Consider the following 21,071-nt stretch of genomic DNA (forward strand, 5'->3'; position numbering starts at 1 on the left):
TGCCCACCCTTACCACTCTTCTGCCTTAGAACCAACACACAGTATTGATTCTAAGATGGAAGGTAAGGGTTTAAAAAAAACAACCAATATCATTAGCCTAGCCTTTGGCAACTTGAGTGTACACATGAACCTTTGTTACCTATATAGAATTAGAGAGTTATCTGAGCTTTTAAGGGAATATCTAAATCCAAACCCCTCATGTAATAAACAAGGAAACCAGGGGGAAAGTTTTCCCTAGGTTAGCCAATAAGCAATAGAGCTCACATTTGAACCCAGGTTCTCTGACTAAATCTGGTGTTTTTCCACTCTACCATTGCCTCATGAGCTAGTCCTTGGCAGATTCACCTGGGCTTGAAGTGAGGCTTTCCCATGCACATTCTAGCTTTGTGTGTTCCTTACCTACAGTACATACTCCAGTGGGAATATTCAGGCCCTTTCACCCATACCTTTGATACCTTCTTCCCCAATATCTCAGTATCCCTATTGAAATTTATCACCACACAGATGGCTAGAATAGAGGGACTCGGGATCATGGAATATTAGAACTAGAAATGAATACTAGAAATTACCTAGTCCAACCAACCTACTCCAATTTGACAAATTAAGGTCCAGAGTGTTTAATGGCTGCCTAAGATGAGGCAGTAACAGAATTGTAATTCGAATCTAGATCCTCTGACTCCAAAACCAGTGTCTCCATTGCAACTTGCTATCTTTTTCTTTTACCACTCTTTTAAATAAAGGAGGGAAGGGAATAGCAAAGAAGGAACTGAGGTCCTGCTATGTCAGGGTAGATGGCAATATGTGGAAAGAAGCCCCCTTTTAGAGACCAGTTTCCAAAAACAGGTGGAATCAGAGTAGTCCTGCCAGAGACACAGCCATCAGCTATTTGGATGCAGGTTTCTGGGTCCAAAAGAGGAAGTCAATCTCTGTGTCCAGACCCATCCTGGTGAGTCTCCCAGGAGAGAGGGGAAACCTTTATTTCTCTCTTAGACATTCCTTTCTTACATCTGCTATTGGTTCCTAGAAGGAAGACAAGCATGTCCCTGAGCCTTGTCTGAAGTCTTTGGGCATTTAGGGGAGTCAGGAGGGAAGAAGTCCACTGCTTAGCCCATGTCACTCCGCTGGGACATTCCTAACAAGGGCAAAAGCCAGTTCTTGGCACGTCGCCCCAAGAACTACTAACCCGGAAGGAAGGCCTGGGCTCTGCCCATCCCTTAGGGCACTTTGGTGCCCTCTGCTGACTCTTCTCTGACTATGCCCATCATTTCCAATTCTAAAGTTCTCTGAAGCACTCTTCTCAGAAGGGAGACCCTATAGATTATGAGGGATGATCTAATAATACCCCTTTCCCTGACACACACACAACATAGGCCCTAAAGTGGGGCTGTCTTCTTCACAGCAGCTTTACCAGCAAGAAATGAGCTATGAAACCAACGTTTAAAGATAATTGATAGGGGATGCCTCATGGAGAGCTTTGGATCTTAGGATACAAGTCCTTGTGGGTGGACAAATCCCAAGACACTTTCATGGGGTCAAGAAAGACAGATCTGTGGGAGGGTGAAATTTGGGGCTGGACTGGGAAGGGGCTCACCTGGAATTGGAGGAGGGAGTGTGGGAAGAAACTCACATCTGATAACTTCCTGTTGTAACAACTTATTTTTGTTAATTAGATGCCAAACTCAATTGCTTCTATCTGTTGAAGGAAAAAGTTCTATCATTGCCCTCTAAATTCTGACCAGCCCTTTTCTACTTAGAGTTGTCTCTTGGCTTAACAGAGTTTGACAGAAAGAAGGAAACACCTAATGCCACCCTGCCCTCAAGAGTATACTCAGGCTTCCTTTCCCCACCATCCCCATCCCTAGGAAAAAGGAAATAAAATCCAAGAGGTTAGTTTTGAGACCTAACATGGACCAGAGTCTTGGCTGGGAGCCAAAGATTGGGGTAGTCACTCTTCTTAGCTCGGGCATCAGAAAATGAGAGAGACTATATCTCTTCCCCTCTCCATCTCTTTAACTCTTTCAGGTCTCTTAAAGAAGATTCTCCAAGTTTTCTATTATTTTGGCTTGGTGTCTACCCTTGATTTTTCTTACTGTTGTTTTTGTCTTCCCATTCTGGGAGAGTACAATTGCTTTGTGGATCCCGATCATTCAAAGGCCATCCTTAGCAAGTATTCCTTTAAGTTTCTGCCCCCGACCCTCATAAGTAACCCTAAAACAGAAACAGGTAATAACCTAGTCCTGTCACCACCCTAGCCAACCAACATGCTTTTAATATGGACCATTAATTTAACCCCTAGTCCTTTGCAGTTGGGTTATTCTACCATCCTTAGAGCCGGGGTGGGGGTGGGGGGCTTGGGAGATGTTCCTCTCCTCAACTCAATACCAAGCAGGTCTTTGAAATAATAAGATTTATTCTGCTCCCTCCCCAGTGGACCCCCTTTAGTCAGCAGAGTCCCCTCTTGGGGTTTGGTCAGGGGTACTGGAGTGGGCATGAATGGGAATGTGTGCCCCTAAGGATGTGGGACTTTGAGGCTCATCTAAGCTTTCACTTCTTCATGCTCTCTTTCTTCCAGAGGTCTTGTGATTACTCCTCCCTCCCATGGGCTGGGGGAGGTAGAGTTTGAGGGGCCCCCTGCCCCAGCAGGCAGGGAGTCATGCATGATCTGTGCTCCTAGCATAGGAGCCTCTAGCTTTTTCGAGCCTCAGCCTCTTTGCGCTTCTGTTTTTCTCGCTGCCGTTCGGCCTTCTCCTGAGCCTTTCTTTCCTTCTCAGCTGCTGCCACCAATTCCTTCAGCTTCCGCTTCACCAGTGCCCGGTCATGGGAGTTGCTGAGCCCCAGGCTCTAGGAAATTCAGGGAAAGTATGCATTTGGCGGGACAGCAGAGATGCTAGCCATCCCCTTACCTAGGGCTTTGGCCCATTGATACTCCAAAAGGGAATAAAGCAGAACCTCCAATTTTGCTCAAACTTATGCCCTCACTAAGTCTTCTCTGAAGTATAACCTGTGCCCACCTTGCTGCAGCTCAAGTCCCTTTCTGCCCACTGGAACCCCAGTGAAGGATCACCAGTCTAGCTTATAGAAATTCAGAGAGGAGATGGAAAAGGACTGGTAAAAAAATATATATCTCCCCACACACACACACTCTACATCCAAATTCTGTCACTTCCCCTTGATATTCTTGGGCCCACCCACCACCAACAAATCTAAAGTTCTTTCGAGTCTTTCCATTATCCCCACCCTAGGGAGTAGAAGCATCTAGACTGTCCCTTCCTCCTGTACACTTGGGCAAAAATTTTAAAGCAAAAGTAAAAAACTCCTTGGGCAGAAATTGTAGGTCAATATATGCCATTATCCCCCTACCCACCACTTTCTACCACCTCCAACCAGGGAATGGAAGATCAGGCTGGATAACAGACCCAAAAGAAGGACCTTAAATGGAGGCCAAAACTCAGATGTCTGTCTCGGACCATGGTGGAAAACCTATGGTACATGTGGCATGCAGAGCCCTCTTTGTGGGCATGTGCACTGTTGCCTGCCAGAGTTCATTACTAGAAAGGTAGAGGGACTCAACAGAACCGCTCCCTTTCCCCTCTCCACCTCAACTGAGGACATTCCTCACTTCACTTGCCCCTCTGCCTAGCAGTGTTTCTTCCAATAGAAGTGCTTCTTCCCTCCCCTCTCTGGGATAAAGTGGTAGTGGTGGGGGCAGTGGAGGAGTGAGAGAAGGTGGGAGGGGTGGGGCATGGCACATGGTCTCTAAAAGGTTCACCATCACTGGCCTAGGATATAGCCTCTCATGTTCAGGACCAATCAGGTGGAGAGTGGAAAGAGTCTCTTTACCTCAGTCAGTCTCCAACCTTCTAAGACTTCTCAGTGCCAACCTTGGGCCTTGGAACCCTTCCCTTTCCCCATTAGGAATAGTACAGGCAGAAAGAGGAGTCACACTAAGGACCTCCACTGGAGGTCCATCTATCCAAAAACTAAGCTGGCACCACAGGTCTTGATGCTCCAAGCCCACCCATACAGGGATACCTCCTCTCTCAAACCTTCAATTTCCCCCCATCCAGCTGCAGCAGCTGCTGTCCATCCACTTGTCTAGCTGCAAACTCAGCAGTGTACTGGTCCAAGTTGAGACTTTCTAGCCACTGGCCCACTTGTTGACTAGTCCAGTGGTTGGCAGTTGGAAGTGGCTCGTCCAGGAACTGAGTGATAGAGAAGGAGAAAGAGAATGAGGGTAGGGGGATGCTTCTACCATGGTCTTTTCCTCCTTTCTAATTTTGCACCAGAGACTCTTGAGGGGTAGGGGGAGCAGGGTGATCTCCAGATAACACATTAGGCCATGAGACCTCCCAGGTTGGGAAGCTTCGTTCAGAACCATGGACAGGTCCCATCTAGAAATGGGACTTCCACACCCTCTCCTCCATGCTCTAGAACTCACCTCATCAGAAGACTGAGATAGTGTGTGGTAAGGGTAGGAGCACTTGGGGTCTGGTCGGGAACTGCTCAGTATCTTCGGGCTGCTGCTGGGGGGTGTGGAGTCATCATCACTCAGGGTGGATTCCTGAGAGGGAAAATGTTCAGGGATGGAGTTCACACTGGTGCTAGCAGATGTCCTTGCTTAGCTCCCATCTGCTTGTTGAAGGACTTTATTCTTTCTGGGCTGAAGATTTTTTTGAGGGTTGTTTTGTGTGTATGGAGAGGGGGATGGGAATGTAATAGACACAAGGAGGAATGGAGTTGGAGATGGAAGACTTGGTCTCCATTCTCCAGGAGCTTATGGTCTGATTGGGGGAGATACAGTACTAGTAATGCTGATGCTGACAATGGTAATGGCAGCTGACATTTGTAGAGTCTTTAAGGTCAGAAGCGGCATGCTATAGTGGATACAAAGACCTAGGTTCAAGTCTCCCCTTGTGACCCTAAGCGAATCATTTAACGGCGCAATGCTCTGAGGAGCTACCTGAGAACATAAATTGAAGACAAGGCTGGCAGCACGAGTTCTCTATACAAATGAAATATCAAATTTGAACCGACTCTTTTAAGGTTAACAAAATGTCTTGTGTAAATTGTCTCACCTGATGCAGAAATATGTTATAAATGGGCATGGGGGTAGGAAATGCTGTAGCATCTCAGCTGAGAGTACAGTGGACCTAGGATAATGAGGGAGTATAAAGAGGCTTCTTGGAGTAGGTGGGAGTAGAACTGGGATCTGACATGTAGGGGTCGATCTTTAGTGATCCCTGATGAACTTTGAAGGTGGTGAGCCTTTGTTTGGGGTTTGGGCTGCATATACAACTGTATAAAGAGGGTTGATGTATTCATTTGAACTATTCTCTATTCAGTGTGGATACATTGGGAATCAATTGGTTGGCTTACTTATAAAAGAGGACCTTCCTTGAAAACTCAGCTCTCTTTCACCCTTTCCTTTTTCTGGAAAGGTCAGCAGAAGTAAGAGTAGACCTCTGTCTGGGGAACAGTCAGAGACATTGATCTAGTGCTTGAAGGGATTTCAGGTAACATCTATTCCAATTCATCTCACCTTAGAATGAAAAATGGAAGCTTTCAAAGATTATATGCCTTTCTCAAGGCTACCCAGGCAATGTCAGAAGGAGGAATTGAATCCAGGTCCTCTGTCTCCAGAGCTAGTAATCTTTCCTTTTTATCATACTGCCCTAAACACCAATGTCCACCTTAGGGCAGAGGCCATAGAAATTACAGATGTTCTTGTCCATGAGGCCAAAAGAAGAGCTCCTAGAAACAAATTCCTGGCCCTAGCCTTGAAGAGGCAGAACTATAATATCTCAGCCCAAAATGGAAGCTACGGAGAACCATGTGGGCTGTGAAGAGAGTTGTTGAAACCCAGCCTCCTAGAAGGGAGATTTTGAGTATGGGATGAAACCAGCCTTCTATCAAGGGAAGGGAGAGCTCCTGAATCTTGACAGTACATTGGAAAAGGAAGAGAGTCCTAGAATCCAGTCTCCCTGAGAAAGAAGAGGAGAACCTGTGCCACCACCCACAAATCCAAATTTGAGAGTTCAGGGATCCATCCTAAAGAGAGCAGGCAGGGCTTAGCTGGCAATCTAACTACTCTGTAGTTGAAAGTATCCGCATGGGACTACACTGTGATATGAGAAAGGAAAAGACCTAGAGTTGGCCCTCTGCTATTAGCCTGAGTTGTTTGTACTGCACAGGTCTAATGAGAAAATTGTCTCTTGGAATGCAACTCCAAATGCATTTTCTTTGGTTTGAGGAGAAATGAGGAATCCAAGAGCTTAGACTGGTTACATGGATTTAACTGCCTGTATGAGTATCTCAGAGGAAAATGGGATTCCCCAGACTATCAGAGGAGTTACCTTCCTTGTGAGGTTAAGTGTATATTCCTCTAGGGGCATCCAAGCCCTCAAGTAATACCAAAAATCCATATGGGTCTTTGGAATGAAAGAGGGACCCACAGGAGTGTGATGAGATTTTTGGAGCCATAGAGTAGGGGCTACTATAAGTCTAGGGAAATGTATATCGCTGTGGGGAAGGTGTAGCTCACTGCTGAGTGAGAATTGTACTGATGATTGTTTATGGGCTATTCTGAGTCTTTTATGTGTTTTATGCCTTGGTGGGTTTTTCTTTCTGTACTTTCTGTGAAATGAAATAAAAACTATTCTCTACCAGAATTATGTGTAGTTTCTTTGAGTACTTTAGAAATTGTGGAGAGCTAGACATGAACCTTAAGTGAGCTCTTCTGACACTTCCCCAAAACAACTCTGTTTGGATGCAATATGAGCCACAAAAATTATGATTTGGAAGGGGTAGTCACAAAAGTGGATCCAGGCTGTGGAAACCCAGAATTTTGAGGTCATGAGTGGGTTATATAAAAAAGAAAGAACCAAGTGGAGAGAGTAGAAGGGATGATCTTTAAACACAAAGGAAAGTCTTAAGGAGTCCTAAGGAGAGCCATGCTGACCTGAGAAGCTGACTTCTTGGGACTGAAGCCTTCATGCTTGGGAGAGCAGGCTGGAGAGGCAGTGCTCCCAGAGGAAGCAGAACCTTTGCTGCTATCTGTGAACCAGGAGAAGGGCAGGAATGGAGAGCCACCTGTTCGGCCAGAGCCTTCCACTGACTCCCTGGAAAGAAACAATGTCAATCAAAGGGGACCAGCAGAGGGCTCTAGGTTGATGTATTTTTTGGCACCAGGATTTTATGACACCAAGGCACTGGTAGGGCAGTAACACCAAGTGCCTATTGGGTTACCTGCTGCCCATGGACAGTCGGTTGCTCCCTTTCTCCTTCCTGCTCTTGCCTGTTGATGCCCTTCGCAGGGTAACCCTGTGAGTAGAACAAGGAAAATAAAGATGATGTGCTTTTTTTTAACCCTAATCTTCCATCTTAGAATTCATATCATGTATTGGTTCCAAGGCAGAAAAGAGGTAAGGGCTAGGTAGTGGGAGTTAGGTGACTTGCCCAGGGTTATACAGTTATGAAGTATCTGAGGCCAGATGTGAACCCAGGACCTCCTTCTGTAAGCTTGGTTCTCAATCCACCAAGACCCAACTAGCTGCCCCCTAGTTAATGTGCTTTTGGCCAAGGCAGTAACTGGGTACCCTGGGACTGGGAATGAGTAGCCTGAGCAAAATTCCAAGACTCAGTTCTCAGAAGTTTGGGTCCCCTCCTCACACCTTCATAACATGTCCCCTCAAGACTGAGGACAGACTAATTTCCTACCCTCAGATCCCTGGGAAACTCCCTTACTCACCCCAAATCCAAAAATTTTCGACGAGTCTTCTTGTCCAGACCAGTAGTGGGACTGGCAGGTTCAGAAGGGCTGGCATCTCGGCTGTCATCTTGGGAAATTAGGGGAAAAAATCTAAGGGAATGGGGAAAACCTTTCCCACAAGATTTGTAGAACTCCAAAATTTAATTCCTATCCCAGAACTCCTTTCTCCCAGATTCATTGGAAGCAGAACTGTGTCTCATCTGAATTTTATATTTTCAATTTCTACTTTACCATAGGAAAGGATCTTAGACTATCTAGTCTATTTTGCAGTGAAGAAACAGGACCAGAGTTTGATTGCCTAAGTAACAGAATTTGGATTCTAATCCTTCTGGATCCAAATCCAATGTGCCTTCTACTACACCAGTACCTTCTACAACATACAATAACAACAGCTTTCTTTTCCTTCCTTCCTTCCTTCCTTCCTTCCTTCCTTCCTTCCTTCCTTCCTTCCTTCCTTCCTTTCTCTCTCTCTCTCTCTCTCTTTCTTTCTTTCCTTCTTTCTTTCTTCTCCTCCTTCTTTTCCCTTCCCTTGCCTTCCTCATAGAATTGATATTAAAGTATTGCTTTCAAATCAGAAGAGTTGTTAAGGGCTAGGCAGTTGGAGTTAAGTGATTTGCCCAGTGTCTCACACCTAGGAAATGTTTGAGGCCAAATTTGAACCCAGAACCTCTGGTTTATAGGCCTGGCTCTTTATCCGCTGAGTCACCTAGCTGCCCCAGTTGGTTCTTAATCAATGTTTGAATGAAAGACAAATGAACTGATGGATGAATGGCCTTTCTTTACTGTCCTTTCCCTCCACCTAGGGGTGCACTGGAACCAAATAGACAAAACAGACTTAGGAGAGTCCTCTTTAAAATTCATTTTGAGCATTTACATCTTTGGAAATCAGCAAATGTTGCAAACCAGTATTTGATCATCTAGACTTAAGAAAGTTTGGGGAAAATGTTAATAACACAAATTAAACTTAAAAGTTTGTCCTACCAGCACACCCCTGCTACTACCTGCACATATTCCTGCAGTTCTGACATTAGCTAGGGATGTCTTTGGACAGAAAGGAAAGTTTCTTACTTTGTAGTCCCAGTTATGACAAAAGGGACTTATGGGGGCTGAGCCAAGGAGATGAAAGCAGGGAAAGGAGTGGAAAGGGATCCTCTGACTTGCAGTACCCAGACTTGGCCAGTAGAGTCCGCTGCGGGACAGGCAGAAGTGTTCCCACCCCCACTCCCAGGACACGCAGCTACACTCCACAGGGCCGACCTCACCTTCGCTGTGAGGCTCAGCCCGATGATGTCGTCGCACAAAGCTGGGTGAGCTGTCGGAGCTGGGCGCCGAGCGTGGGGGCGATGAGGAGGCCGCTGCGAGAGCCTCGTGGGAGGCCGCATTGTGGAGGGGCCGGTAGCGGGTGCGGGGTGAAGGCGGTGGCTCGTCTTCGTCCAGGCTCCGCCGAAGCCCCGGGGGCTCCAAGGTGAAAGGTCCGCCGGGGGGAGAACCCGGGCCCGAGTGAAGCGGGGAACGCAGCCTGTGGAGGGGGCTCCCGCAGCCATCTGTCACCTGCTGGGCCCGGAGTGATTAGCTGGGAGCCCAGAACTCCTGGGTCCTGAGGGTGGGGTGTTGGTGGGGAAGCGAAGAAAGGGCTGGGAACCCTGCAGCCTGGGTCCATTGACCCTATAGGCTAGAAGCCACAGGACTGGGCCAATGGATCCTCCCTCTGTTCCCTGGAAGTGGAGAAGGGCCTATTTGGGACCCCAGCTCCTAGGCTGAAGGGAGTAGCCCAGGCTCGATCCCCAGAGTGTCCCCCAAGGAGGCTTAGGAGGCTGAAAGGATTGACTCTAGCATATCTTGTTACCTATGGAGAAAAGACCCTCCACAATTATTCATGCTTTTGCCTTTCTGGACTCTTCTCTGGCCTTACTGGCACAAGACCTTCTCTCCAGCTCCTTCCCTTGAAGGGGCTCCCATAGGACCTCCCAAAGCCTTTCCCCAGCAGGTGCTCCTCACCTTCTTTAGTAGAGTCTGTTTGGGGTCTGGCAGATCCCCAACTCAACTGTAACTTGTAGCCTCAGTGTCTTGGGAATGGGTTAAATCTCTTGCACATGGTCCCCTAGCTAATACTCTGTCAGAGGCAGGATTTGAATCCAGACCTTATGAACAGAATACTAGCTCTGAAGTCGGAGGGTGTGAATTCAAATCTGTCCTCTGCTGTTTAGTACTTGTATGATCTTAACAATTCTCTTAACCACCCTGGGCCTCAGTTTCTTCATCTATAAAATGAGGTGATTGAATTAGATGATCTCTTCAGTCCCTTCTAGTTCTAGAGCTAGGATCCTTGTGATCATCCACAATATATTTTGCTGCCTGTTCTACCCATTGAATTCCTACCTATCTTTTCTTTTCCTACCTATCTCTTAAAGCCCAACTCAAATGTCGCCTCCTCTAGGAAGGCTTCTGTGATCATCCTGGATGGGACTCACCCACTTTGGTTTGTCACTCTAATCCACTTATAGAATACTATGTAATATAGTTATCTGTATGGAGGATTCCTCTCTTTTTAGATGATAAGCTCTTTGAGGGCAAAGACAGTACCTGATTTAAATTTTGCATCCTTTCCCATTCCTGACAAAGTTCTGCATGCAGGTTGTTTGTTATTTCTAAACTCTTAACTTCTATCTTAAAATCGATATTAAGTATCTGCTCCAAAGAGAAGAACAGGCTCACACAGGTCTGAGGTCAGATTTGAATTCAAACAATTTTTTAAGCCCTTACCTTCTGTTTTAGACTAAATACTAAGTATCAGTTCCAAGGCAGAAGAGCAGGAAGGCATTGGGGGTGAAGTGACTTGCCCACGGTCACACAGCTGAGGGCAAGATTTGAATCCAGGACCTCCTGTCTCCAGGCCTGGCTCTCCATCCACTGAGCCACCCAGCTGCCCCCATGCAGGTATTTTTAAAGCATCTACTATGTGCCAAGCACTTTGCTAGGCACTGGTGATACAAAGACCAAAATGAAACCCCAAATTCCTACCATCAAAGACCTTATATCCTCTTTAAGGGAAACATACACATTAATACACATTTGTTGTTTTCTCATATATTTGTGTGTGGAGGGTAGAAAGTGGCTCTGACCTTGACCCCGGGCCCTTCTGGGCCATCGCCCTCTTCAGCTGAGCTTGCACTGTCCCGTAGCCGAGAGCGAGATGGCCGGTGGCGCCTGCCCTTGGCCAGCAGCTGGGCCCGGGCCTTATGGAGGCTGCTGTCCAGTCTGACCGTCTCTGGGATCACTGAGTCCAAGTCTGTGTCAGAGACAGAGGAAGACGGACGTTGGTGTGGCGTGTTAACGCCAGAGATATGGATGTAGCAGACTCAGGGTGACAAAAGGCGCTGAGAGACAGAAAGGAGCAGAGCTGTCCTCAGGTCAGTAGGGATGGGGCCCCTTCAATGGAGACCCCCAAATAGATGGAGACAGTCATCCCCCACCCAGGATGCTGCGTCAGTGAGATTCCCTTGACTGTAGACTGAACCCCACCTGCCTTGGTATGGTGGGGAGGGAGGAGAGGCCGCATGATCTTTCCTTCTTCCTCTCCCAAGAAATCCCAGCTTTGGAAAGTTCTGCTCTTTACAGATAAGCTTTCAGCTTAGAGTCCCACCTAGAACCTGGAGGCTTCTGAAGTGGCCTGAATTTCTTTCCTGGGCTCCTCCATCCCTATCCTTCTAAGGACTCCAGGCCTCCACAGAGCCCTCTCCCCAGAGAGGTTCAGAGGAACAAGCACACTAGTGAGCACGAGGAGGTGTGCACGTTCTCCAAACAAACATACCTATGCCCATGTGGACACAGCTATGTGGACTCAGAGGAGACCAGTGGGCAGCCTCCCTGGCTGATCAGGAAGATCCAGGCTTGAACCCCGTCCCCCTAGCCTCAGTTTCCTCATCTGTAAAAATGAGAGAGTTCATGACCTCTAAGGTCCTTTTCTGCACTAAATCTACTGGCATCTTACAGCCAGCAGCCCCTTTCTCTCTGACCCTTCCAGAATCCTCAGGCCTGTCAGAGCTGGTGACTGAGTAGGATCACCTGACAAAGCTGCCCCTGCTTCTTATTCTTATTCTGTTCTTATTTCTGTTGTTACTGCATTTTGTTGTGAATCATCTTTTTTTAACTCTTACCTTCCACCTTAGAATCTACTAAGGTGGTTCAGTAGAGAGAGAGCCAGATATGGAGATGGGAGGTCCAGGGTTCACATCTGGCCTTAGATACTCCATAGCTGCATGACCCTGGGCAAGTCACTTGACCCCCATTGCCTAGCTCTTACCACGTTTCTGGCTTGGAATCAATACTTAGTATTGATTTTTTAAAAATAACCCTTAGTATATGATTTGGGGTTTTAAAAGATTTTTCTATTACAAAAATGAATAATATAGAAATAGGTTTTGAGTGACAATATATTTATAACCCAGTGGAATTGCTTGTCAGCTCCAGGAGGGGGGAGGGAAGAGGGAGGGAGACAACATGAATCATGGAACCATAGAAAAATACTTTAAAAATAAATAAATGAAATTTAAAATAAAAAAATGCTTTTTGAGTTGTTTGCATACTCTGGAACATTAAATAAGACTTTAAAAAATTTTTAAAAATAACCCTTACCTTCTGTCTTAGAATCAGTACTAGAAAGGGGGGTGAAGGGCAAGCTAGGTAGCTCAGTAGATTGAGAGCCAGGCCTAGAGATGGGAGGTCCTGGGTTCAAATCTGACCTCAGATGCTTCCTAACTGTGTGACCCTGGGCAAGTCACTTAACTCCCATTCCCCAGCCCTTACTATTGATTCCAAGACAGAAGGCAAGGGTTATTTTTTTTAATCAATACTAAGTATTGATTCCAAGCCAGAAAAGTAGTAAGGGCTGGCAAATGGGGTTAAGTAACTTACACAGGGACATACAGCTAGGAAGTATTGCGGGCCAGGTTTGAACCCAGGACCTTCCATCTCTAAGCCTGGTGTTCCATCCACTGAGCCACTTAACTGCCCCTTTAATTATTTTTTCATAAAAATATGAGATGGCAGTGACAGTAATAATAATGTATTTTTTAGCCAGGACACTCCTGACTTATGGGAAAGAATGCTGACCACATTGAGAGAAAGAAATGTGGGAGTAGAAATTCAAAAGCGAAACATGACATCACTTATCACATGTATATATGGGCATGTGCTTTGGGGTTTAGGCTTTAAAAGATAGCAAAAATGAATAATATGGAAATGGGTATCAAGTGACAACATTTGTACAACCCAGTTGAATTGCTTGTCGGCTCTGGGAGGGGGGAAGGAAAGAAAATGAATCATGTAAATGTGGTAAAATATCTAAAAATAAAGAAAAAAGGAGATAAAGAAAATAAAAGAAAAAATAAAAGCCTTATCTGCTTGAACCATAAAAAATAATCATGTGTTCTTATAAAAAGGCGAGAAACAAAATATCAGTGGTAATAATGACAATGCCAGTTATTATGGTTTCCAAAGTCACAATCAACCAGGAGGAGTAGATAAGACAGTTATCATTACCCTCATTTTACAGATGAGAAAACGGGGGCTGAAGAATAAAATGCCTCGTCCAGGGTAACACGACCAGTAAGAGGCAGAGTAGGGTTTCAATTCCAGGTAATAGGCTCTTTTTATTATAAACCTATTTATTTATATTCCATATGTTATTTATTGATAATAAATCTTTTTTAGAACTAGAAGGAACCTCAGAAATCACCTCGTCCAATCCTATCATTTTACAGATAGAGAAACTGATGTTCAGAGTAATGAAGCACACAAGGCAGATTCAGACCCAGGTCTTCTCAGCTCCATCTAATTCTAACCCCAGCAGGGGGAAGTTCCAGTAAGCAGTGGATGGAGGTGGATGGGAGGAGCCTTCAAAGACTAACTGAACTGCCCCTCCAGCCCTCCCTAGCCAACCAGCAGGGAAAAGAGGCATCCTGAAGGGCCCTAGCCCAGGTAAGGAAGGCAGTTCCTCTGGCTATGTAGTAGTTCTGTTTTTGGAAAGGAGTTAAAGCAACAAATCTTCAGAGAAAGGCAGCCCCAGGCGGTATAAACTCATGAATCTTTAATGAGTCTGGGAGAGAGAAGGGGGTGGGGAGGGTTGGGCTCAGCTACCTCAGTAGGTTGAAGAGTGTGGTAATGGAGATGGAGAAGCCGGGAAACTCTGGGGATTGGGGATTGGAAGAGAGGGGTTAGGCTCAGCCGGGGAGGGAGGGAGAGAGACCAAAGCAGAAAAAGCCTGAGAATTGAGAGAAAGATTAAGATTGGGAGAAAGGAAGAAGACACGGATGCAGAAAAATAGAGAGATGACCACCTACCCTTTTACTCCCATACATACACACCCCTCCATCCCACCCGAAGGCAGAGAGACCTAAGCATCCCATTGCCTGACTTTTCCCTGCAGGCGGGAGTGGCAGTTCCAGCCATTTGATGATTCAGAAAGGATAAGTGAGGAAGGACGGAAGGAAGAGAGGGAGGGAGGGAGGGAAGGAGGAAGAAAAAAGGATCAGGAGAGGAGAACTTGGTGGGGAGAAGGGGAGACATTGAGAAGGAGTAAGAGATTATAGACTATACGACTGGAAATAGGAAAGGACCGTGGAGATCATCAACCCTTTCATTTTACAAAGAAGGAAACAGGTCCAGAGAAAAGTGATTTGCCCAAAGTCACATAAATATCAGAGCTAGGAAAGAAAGAAGCTGCAAGAGAGGAGGAAGTCTTGTAGGTGAAGAGAGGTGGCTGTGGAAAAACCTGTGGAATGAGATCCCTGGAAAAGGCACATTGGCTGCCACATAGGTGCTATAGAAATGCTTCTTCATTTTAACCTTACCTTCAGTTTTAGGATTAATACTAAGTATTGATTCCAAGGCAGAAGAACAATAAAGACTAGACTATGGGGGTTGAGTGACTTGCCCAGGGTGAAATGATTATTCTTGTCCTCCCTCCCTAAGCATAATACATATGAACATGTATCCAGGAACAAGTAGCATATATGGGTATACATACATAAAACCAACCCTCGGTACATATCTATAAATACCCAAATATCAGTAGGTCCCTGCTCTCAGCCCTCCAGAGCTTTTTCTTATGGCCAGGTAAGGGACTCATATCTCTTCAGATACCAGCTGGATATGATGATGAGGTACCTTACAACTCTGAGATTCTGATTTTAATCCATCCATGATTCATGCAGGAGAAACCCAGCCCCCAGGAGGCTGCTCTTAGCAATCTCTGTCTCTCTCCTCTCCTACCCCCTACCTTTGTTTTTCTTCCTTTGAGTTTTTGGAGTCCAGTGTGGGAACATCAGTTGCTGCTCCCAGTGCATGCTGGGAATGCTGCCCTGTGGGGACTCTCCATTATTTGTCTCTAGACATCTCTAGACCATAAATATAGAGGGATGTAAAGGAGTGAGTGCATATGGGTGGGAATACATGTCTGATGGTAGACCTCTATGTACACTAAGGAGGCTGTATGCCATATGTGTGGGAAACCATACTGAGGAAGCTGTGTGTGTGTGTGTGTGTGTGTGTGTGTGTGTGTGTGTGTGTAAGGAGGCATGTGTCTGATGAGGTGTGGGGAAACCAATGATCATAGGGTTCAGAACCCCTGAGTACACATTCTACGAGGCTAAGGAGGGCAAGGAAAGGGGGAACTGGCCAGTGGCCAGCCCTGAGAGCAGGAGAGGATGGGGAGATGGGTACCAGAGCACTTACCAAAAACCTCCTCGGTGTCTTGGAGCTTTGAGGAAGCCATGATGCAGGAGAGCTGGAGGGGAGGTGTTGGAGAGAGAGAAGCCAAGGGTGAGATGCTCCATGTCTACCCACCCTAGGCCAGCTGGTCCTTCTGACATCCCCCTGCCACCCACCTGGAGTTCTGCCCTCCAGCCCTTTTGAAGTGAGGATATCTGGATTCATGACCCAGCTTTTAGCAGAAGGGAACCATTCTTAAGGAGGAAATGGGAACCCCCAGACTTAAAGCTCACAGAGTTTGGTGAGTCTTTTCTCCACAATATTGATCCTCTTGGATTTCTAACTGGGTTGGTTCACTCTAGAGAATTTATGATAAGACTTGAGAGTGCTACATGTGAGAAGGTATAGAGACTGATATCTGCAGCAAAGGGAGGGAATGCCAATACCCAGGAAGTCATGGATCCCATTAAACCTCCTTGGTCTCTTCCTCCTCCTCTTCACCATCATAACAGCTAACATTGATATGGCATTTTAAAATTCATGAAACACTATACAATATTATTATCTCATTGGATACGCATAACAACCTTATGAGGTAGATGCCATTATTATCACCCCCGTTTTATATAGGAAGAAACTGAAACTGACAGGTCAAGTGACTTGCCAAGGAGCATACAACTAATGAATGAGTAAGGATTTGAATTCAGATCTTTATGCCAAATCCAGCCTTCCATCCACTGTGTCACTTAGCCGTCTCTAAAATCTTTATAAATCAAAGATTATAGAATGTCAGAAGAGAGAGGGACCTTCCAGACTGTATCCAACCCGTTTTACTGATTAAAAAAACCTGAAGTTCAGAGAGAAATGATTTGCCCAAAGACAGAGATTAGAACCCAGGCTAACTTGAAAATTCTCTTATTTTCTCTAAAAATCTTCCTTCTCTCCTTCCTTCCTTCCTTTCTGCTTACCTTCCTTTCTTCCCACTTCTTTTACTCCTTTCCCTTCTTTTCCTCTTTCCTTTCTTCCTTCTTTCTCTCTTTCCATTTTTCCTTCCTTTTTCTTTCCATTCTTCCTTCCCTCCTTTCCTTTCATTGTTGCATCCTTCTCTCTGTCTCTATCTCTGTCTCTGTCTCTGTCTTCCTCTCTCTCTCCTTCCATTTTTGGGGTCTGTTTCCAACATGCTTAGCACAGTGCCTTGTACACAGTAGGCACTGGATAAGTGTTTTGGGAACTAAGTTCCTTCTGTCCTATTCTCTCCTAATGGTCTCTCCACTTTCTTCTCTCTGCTTCACAGCACTGCCTCTTTGTATAAGTTGTAGCAGAGAGAGAGGCAGACAGACAGACAGAAACAGAGAGGAGAGAGAGACAGAGGGAGGGAGAGAGGGAGGAAGAGAATGCCTATAGTCACACACACCCAGACCCTGACTGTCCTAAGGCTATTCTCAGACACATAGTTACAGACAGAATCAGAGAGACTGAACAACATAACACAAATATAGCACCCAGACTGAGAATGGGGTAGTACATAGTTCATTATATAGGAGAAGTGAATTTTATGCTGAATTTAAGAGGTAAAGGACCTGATTTTAAGTCTTGATTCTTCTACTTACTACCTATGTAATTTTGGACTAGTCGTTTAACTTCACTGGCGTTGGTTTCCCCATCTGTAAAATGAGGGAGCTGAACAAGATGACCTCTTTAGCTTTAAGTGCTAAGTCTATGAAGCCTCCTTTCCTCTGGGAATCTAGGAAGGATTCCTGGAAGAGAGATTTCAGTAATAGTGGAAGAAATGATTGAGAGATGGGGAATTACTGGTGATAGTGAAGAACGTGCAGAAGGGCAATGCAATGCAGGGAGAAAGGAGGAACCGTGGGGCAATCCTAAACATAGTTTGGCTGCTATGACTAAGAAGTTAGCTCAAAGTACTTCTAGTAATCATAGTTCCCATTTGCACATAGCAATCAACAAAAGATTTTCTTCACATTTCCTTTACAGTCAACAAAACTTTCCTTATAGCATTTAACATGGGTCCATAAAGCAGAGGTTGGACGGGAAAACTTCCCCTAGAATTAGACACAAACAATCCAAGCTCTGAGGTGGAGATCCTCGTTATTATTATAGCCATTGGACAGGTGATAAAACTGAGGCTCAGAGGATGAAGTGACACTCAGGGACACAGGAGAGAAGTGGTCCCAGTGACTGAGTGGAACTGCTAGGTTAATCTGAGTTAAATGGATAAAAACAGTTTTTTCTTGTTGCTAGTTGATCTTACTCTAAGTCCCACCTATGAATCTATCTGGTTCCAATAACTAACTCTCCCTCTCTCTTTCTCTGTCTTTCTCTGGTTCTGTCTCCTTGTCTGTCTCTCTGTCCTCAGCTGAAATCATTCCATATTCTCCTGGAGAAGGGACTCCTGGATCTAGGGAGAAGGCAGGAAACTGTCAGGGGCAGCAGAACCAGGACAAAGGAAAGCAAGCTTGAGCTTATTGGTTGAGAATGACAGAGGCAGCAAAACCATTCACAATTCTCTCTTCCTCACCCCTAGCCCCAACAATTTATTCAATTGATCTGGCTCTTTTAGCTGCTCCAGATATAGGGTTCTCATTGTATTTTGGCCAGGTGAGAGGCCAGATCTCAGAGCTAGAGAAAGGGGAGTTAGTCTCTCAAAAGGACTACCCATTTTCTCCAGAGACCCCATTGGTCTAATAGTATTTAGTTTGTTTGTTGTTTTTCTAAGTTAAAACCCTCACTTTCTACCTTAGAATCAATACTGTCTATTGGTTCCAAGGCAGAAGAGAGGTAAGGGCTAGGCAATGGAGGTTAAGTGACTTGCTCTGGGTCACACAGATAGGGAGTGTCTGAGGCCAATTTGAACCCAAGACCTCCAATCTCCAGGCCTGGTGTTCTATCCCCTAAGTCACATAGCTGACCCTCCTGAGGCTCAAAGAAATGAAGTGCCACTCAGGGGCACAGGAGAGAAGTGGTCCCAGTGACTGAGTGGTACTCATTAACTCTTTTTTAAATCCTTACCTTCTTCATCAACATCCTAATATACTCTCAGACTTTCTCCTCCTCCTCCTCTTCCCCCTCCCCCACTCACATTGGGAACTGGGTTTTCTCTCTATTTTCCTTGATTATACATTTGTGATCCTAACCCAGCCCTCCTGGCCACCACACCTCTATCTACCCTAGGTCAGACTTTGAAATCCAGGAGTATAAGGAGTATGTCAACTCTTGACTGTCTTCCAAGCCTTAAGTATGAGGTGGTGCCCCCTGCCATCTCTTAAAATAGCCTCTCTGAGGAAGAAAAGCTGCAGTGACAGCCTCCTTGGAGACATGAGGTTAGGACAAGACCCCAGAAAGCTGCCTGATGCACAATCCCTGAAGCCTGAATACAGGGGAAAAAACCTTCTGCCCATACCCACTTTCCCAATGACTCCCAAAGGGGTTTTTCTCCCCCACCCCAGGCTAACCCATTAATCTTGTAGAAGAATGTGATGATGGAAGATAGCCTGTATCTTTATAGCACTTGAAGGATCATAGGACCTCTGTAATGGAAGGAGTGCAAGTGCCATTATTCTCATTTCCCAGATAAAGAAAAAGGCTCAGAAAAGTTCATTGATTTGCCTGTGATCACACAGCTGGCAAGAATCAGAAGCAGGATATGAACCCAAGTATTCTGGGCAAATCTATTGCTCTGTCTGCTAAGCCATACTAAAAATGAGAGGACCAAAGGGATGTTCTGAAGGTCACAAAGCTAGCAAATTTCAAAGCAAAATGAGTTCAGATATTTTAACTCTAAACCCAGGTTCTTACCACACAGTACTGCCTCTCTGAGAAGGCCTTTTATTAGCTTCTTGAGGCAGCTCCCCCAATTCTTCCCCATCTTCCTCAACTGAGTTCCAGAGAACTGGAGATCCCAGGACCCTCTATCCCCCTTCTCAAACCCAGAATCCAGCTCCCTTAGGTGGAAATGGACTGAGCCCCTCTGGGACCCTTTCCACGTGGCTTGATTCATTGGCCTATGGGAAGATGTGGGAAGCTCAGACAGGCCCCACCCCATTCTCAATCCCAACCAGATTGTTGAATTTTTCCCTTTTTAGTCAAGGAGCAAATGGGGATTTACAGTTTCAATTTCCTGAGGCAGGAGGAAAAGGAAACAGAAAGGTGTGAAGAAAATAGAAAAAATAAGGAAAGGAGGAAAAGGAAATAGACCAGGGCGGGAATAAAAGGAAATCATGGGCAAAGGAGAACAGGAGCCAATGAAAGAATAAGAGAATGGAAAGAAAGCCAGCCTTAGGCTCATAAGGATAAGAGTAGAAGATAGAAAGGATCCATATAAAGTGAGAATAGGATAGCATAAGAAAGATGAGAAGAGGGAGTGAGAGAGCACTGTAAAAAGGAAGGAAAGATGAAGATATGGAGTGAATGAGATGAGGGAAAATAGGAAGTGTGTGTGGTGCGGAAATACTCAAAGGAAAAAATGGGGAACTGATTGCATCCATTAGAGAATGGGAGGGAAGGTCTGGGAGGAGCAGGGGGTGGAGTCCAGTAGGCTAGGGAGGGGAGAGGTCTGGGGCAAGCGACCAGAGGACTCCAAGCAGGAAGAATCAATTTGGGACCGAAGGTTGATTGCTAACGGATAGACAGGAAGGAGAACCAACTCTGGCATTTGCCCTATCTGGTATGGGACTTTTCACCATCAATTGACTTGGGAATGGGGAACTGACTGCCGTTCACTGAGTCAACAGGATTGGAGAGAAGAAGAGAACATCAGATTTTCTCTCCAAGTCCGTCTAGGAGAGTATTAAGTGGGGAGGGTCATGTAAGACCTTCCTCCATAGATCGCCCCTCCTTCTATCAATCTGTTCAATTCCACTCTAGATGAATGAAGTTTCTCCCCATCTCATAAATCAAAATTTGTCCCGGGCACGAATGAGTTAATGCCTCTCTCTTTCCTCCAGCTACCCTCCCTTTCCAGCTTTTTATTAATTTCTCTGGGGCTGGAAGGGATGGGATTAGCGACACAAATCCTTCTCTCCCCACCCCCTCCTGTTAGCATCACCCAAGCTCCCCCAAGCCCCCTCAGAGCTCCTCTCCAATCGGTAAAATAAAGGCCTTTCCATTCCACCTCCCCACTCTCATTCTGCTCCGCCCGCCCAGTCACACTCTGAATCCCATAAATGAAAAACAAGCAGATCCCTCAGCCAGTATCCCCGCTGTGGGTTGAGCCTGATAGAAAAAGCCTAGGAGCTTTCCCCCTAAAAGGGGGAGGGGGAGAGGGCATGGACCAGCCCCTGCTCCCTCGAGCCCCCGCCCCGCCCCCGCGCCCGCCCTCCTCACCTCCAGCATCTGTCATCTTCAGCTTCCTAAAACCGAGGGGGCTTCTGGATCCATGGTCCGCGAGGCGGGGATGTGAGAGGGGGGTGTGGAGGAAGGGGGAGGGGGTTCCCCGCCGTGGCCTCTTCGGCCCCTTCACCCCGGGAGCAGGCAGCCCGGGGCCGACTCACTAGGCTCCATCTAATAGGGTTGTGTTGGGATGGTCCCAGAGCCGGGATGAGAGATAGAGGATGGGGGTGAGGGGGGATGGGGA

At 46.0% G+C, this 21,071-nt stretch overlaps 1 protein-coding gene across 1 annotated transcript; it reads right to left on the bottom strand.

Annotated features, from left to right (window-relative positions):
• Positions 1 to 897: 897 nt before the first annotated feature.
• On the bottom strand, positions 898 to 15,945 carry SAMD14 (sterile alpha motif domain containing 14). The gene is made up of 10 exons (XM_044675871.1): positions 15,925 to 15,945; positions 15,503 to 15,554; positions 10,891 to 11,057; positions 9,031 to 9,319; positions 7,748 to 7,835; positions 7,246 to 7,320; positions 6,959 to 7,118; positions 4,439 to 4,561; positions 4,047 to 4,202; positions 898 to 2,841 (listed from the first exon to the last, which is right to left on the bottom strand). Exons 1-10 carry the CDS (start codon positions 15,943 to 15,945, stop codon positions 2,686 to 2,688), a joined length of 1,287 nt encoding a protein of 428 aa, XP_044531806.1. The 3' UTR covers positions 898 to 2,685.
• Positions 15,946 to 21,071: the final 5,126 nt, after the last annotated feature.

This window comes from Gracilinanus agilis, chromosome 4 (assembly GCF_016433145.1).
Source record: "Gracilinanus agilis isolate LMUSP501 chromosome 4, AgileGrace, whole genome shotgun sequence".
In the NCBI taxonomy this organism is placed as follows: domain Eukaryota; kingdom Metazoa; phylum Chordata; class Mammalia; order Didelphimorphia; family Didelphidae; genus Gracilinanus; species Gracilinanus agilis.

Coding starts and splice junctions, on each gene's coding strand:
- SAMD14 (XM_044675871.1), bottom strand. CDS start 15,945: ATGGGATCCATGACTTCCTGG. Junction 11,058..15,502: donor AGACACCGAGGAGGTTTTTG/GTAAGTGCTCTG, acceptor TCTCTGACACAG/ACTTGGACTCAGTGATCCCA. Junction 7,836..9,030: donor GGCTGAGCCTCACAGCGAAG/GTGAGGTCGGCC, acceptor TAATTTCCCAAG/ATGACAGCCGAGATGCCAGC.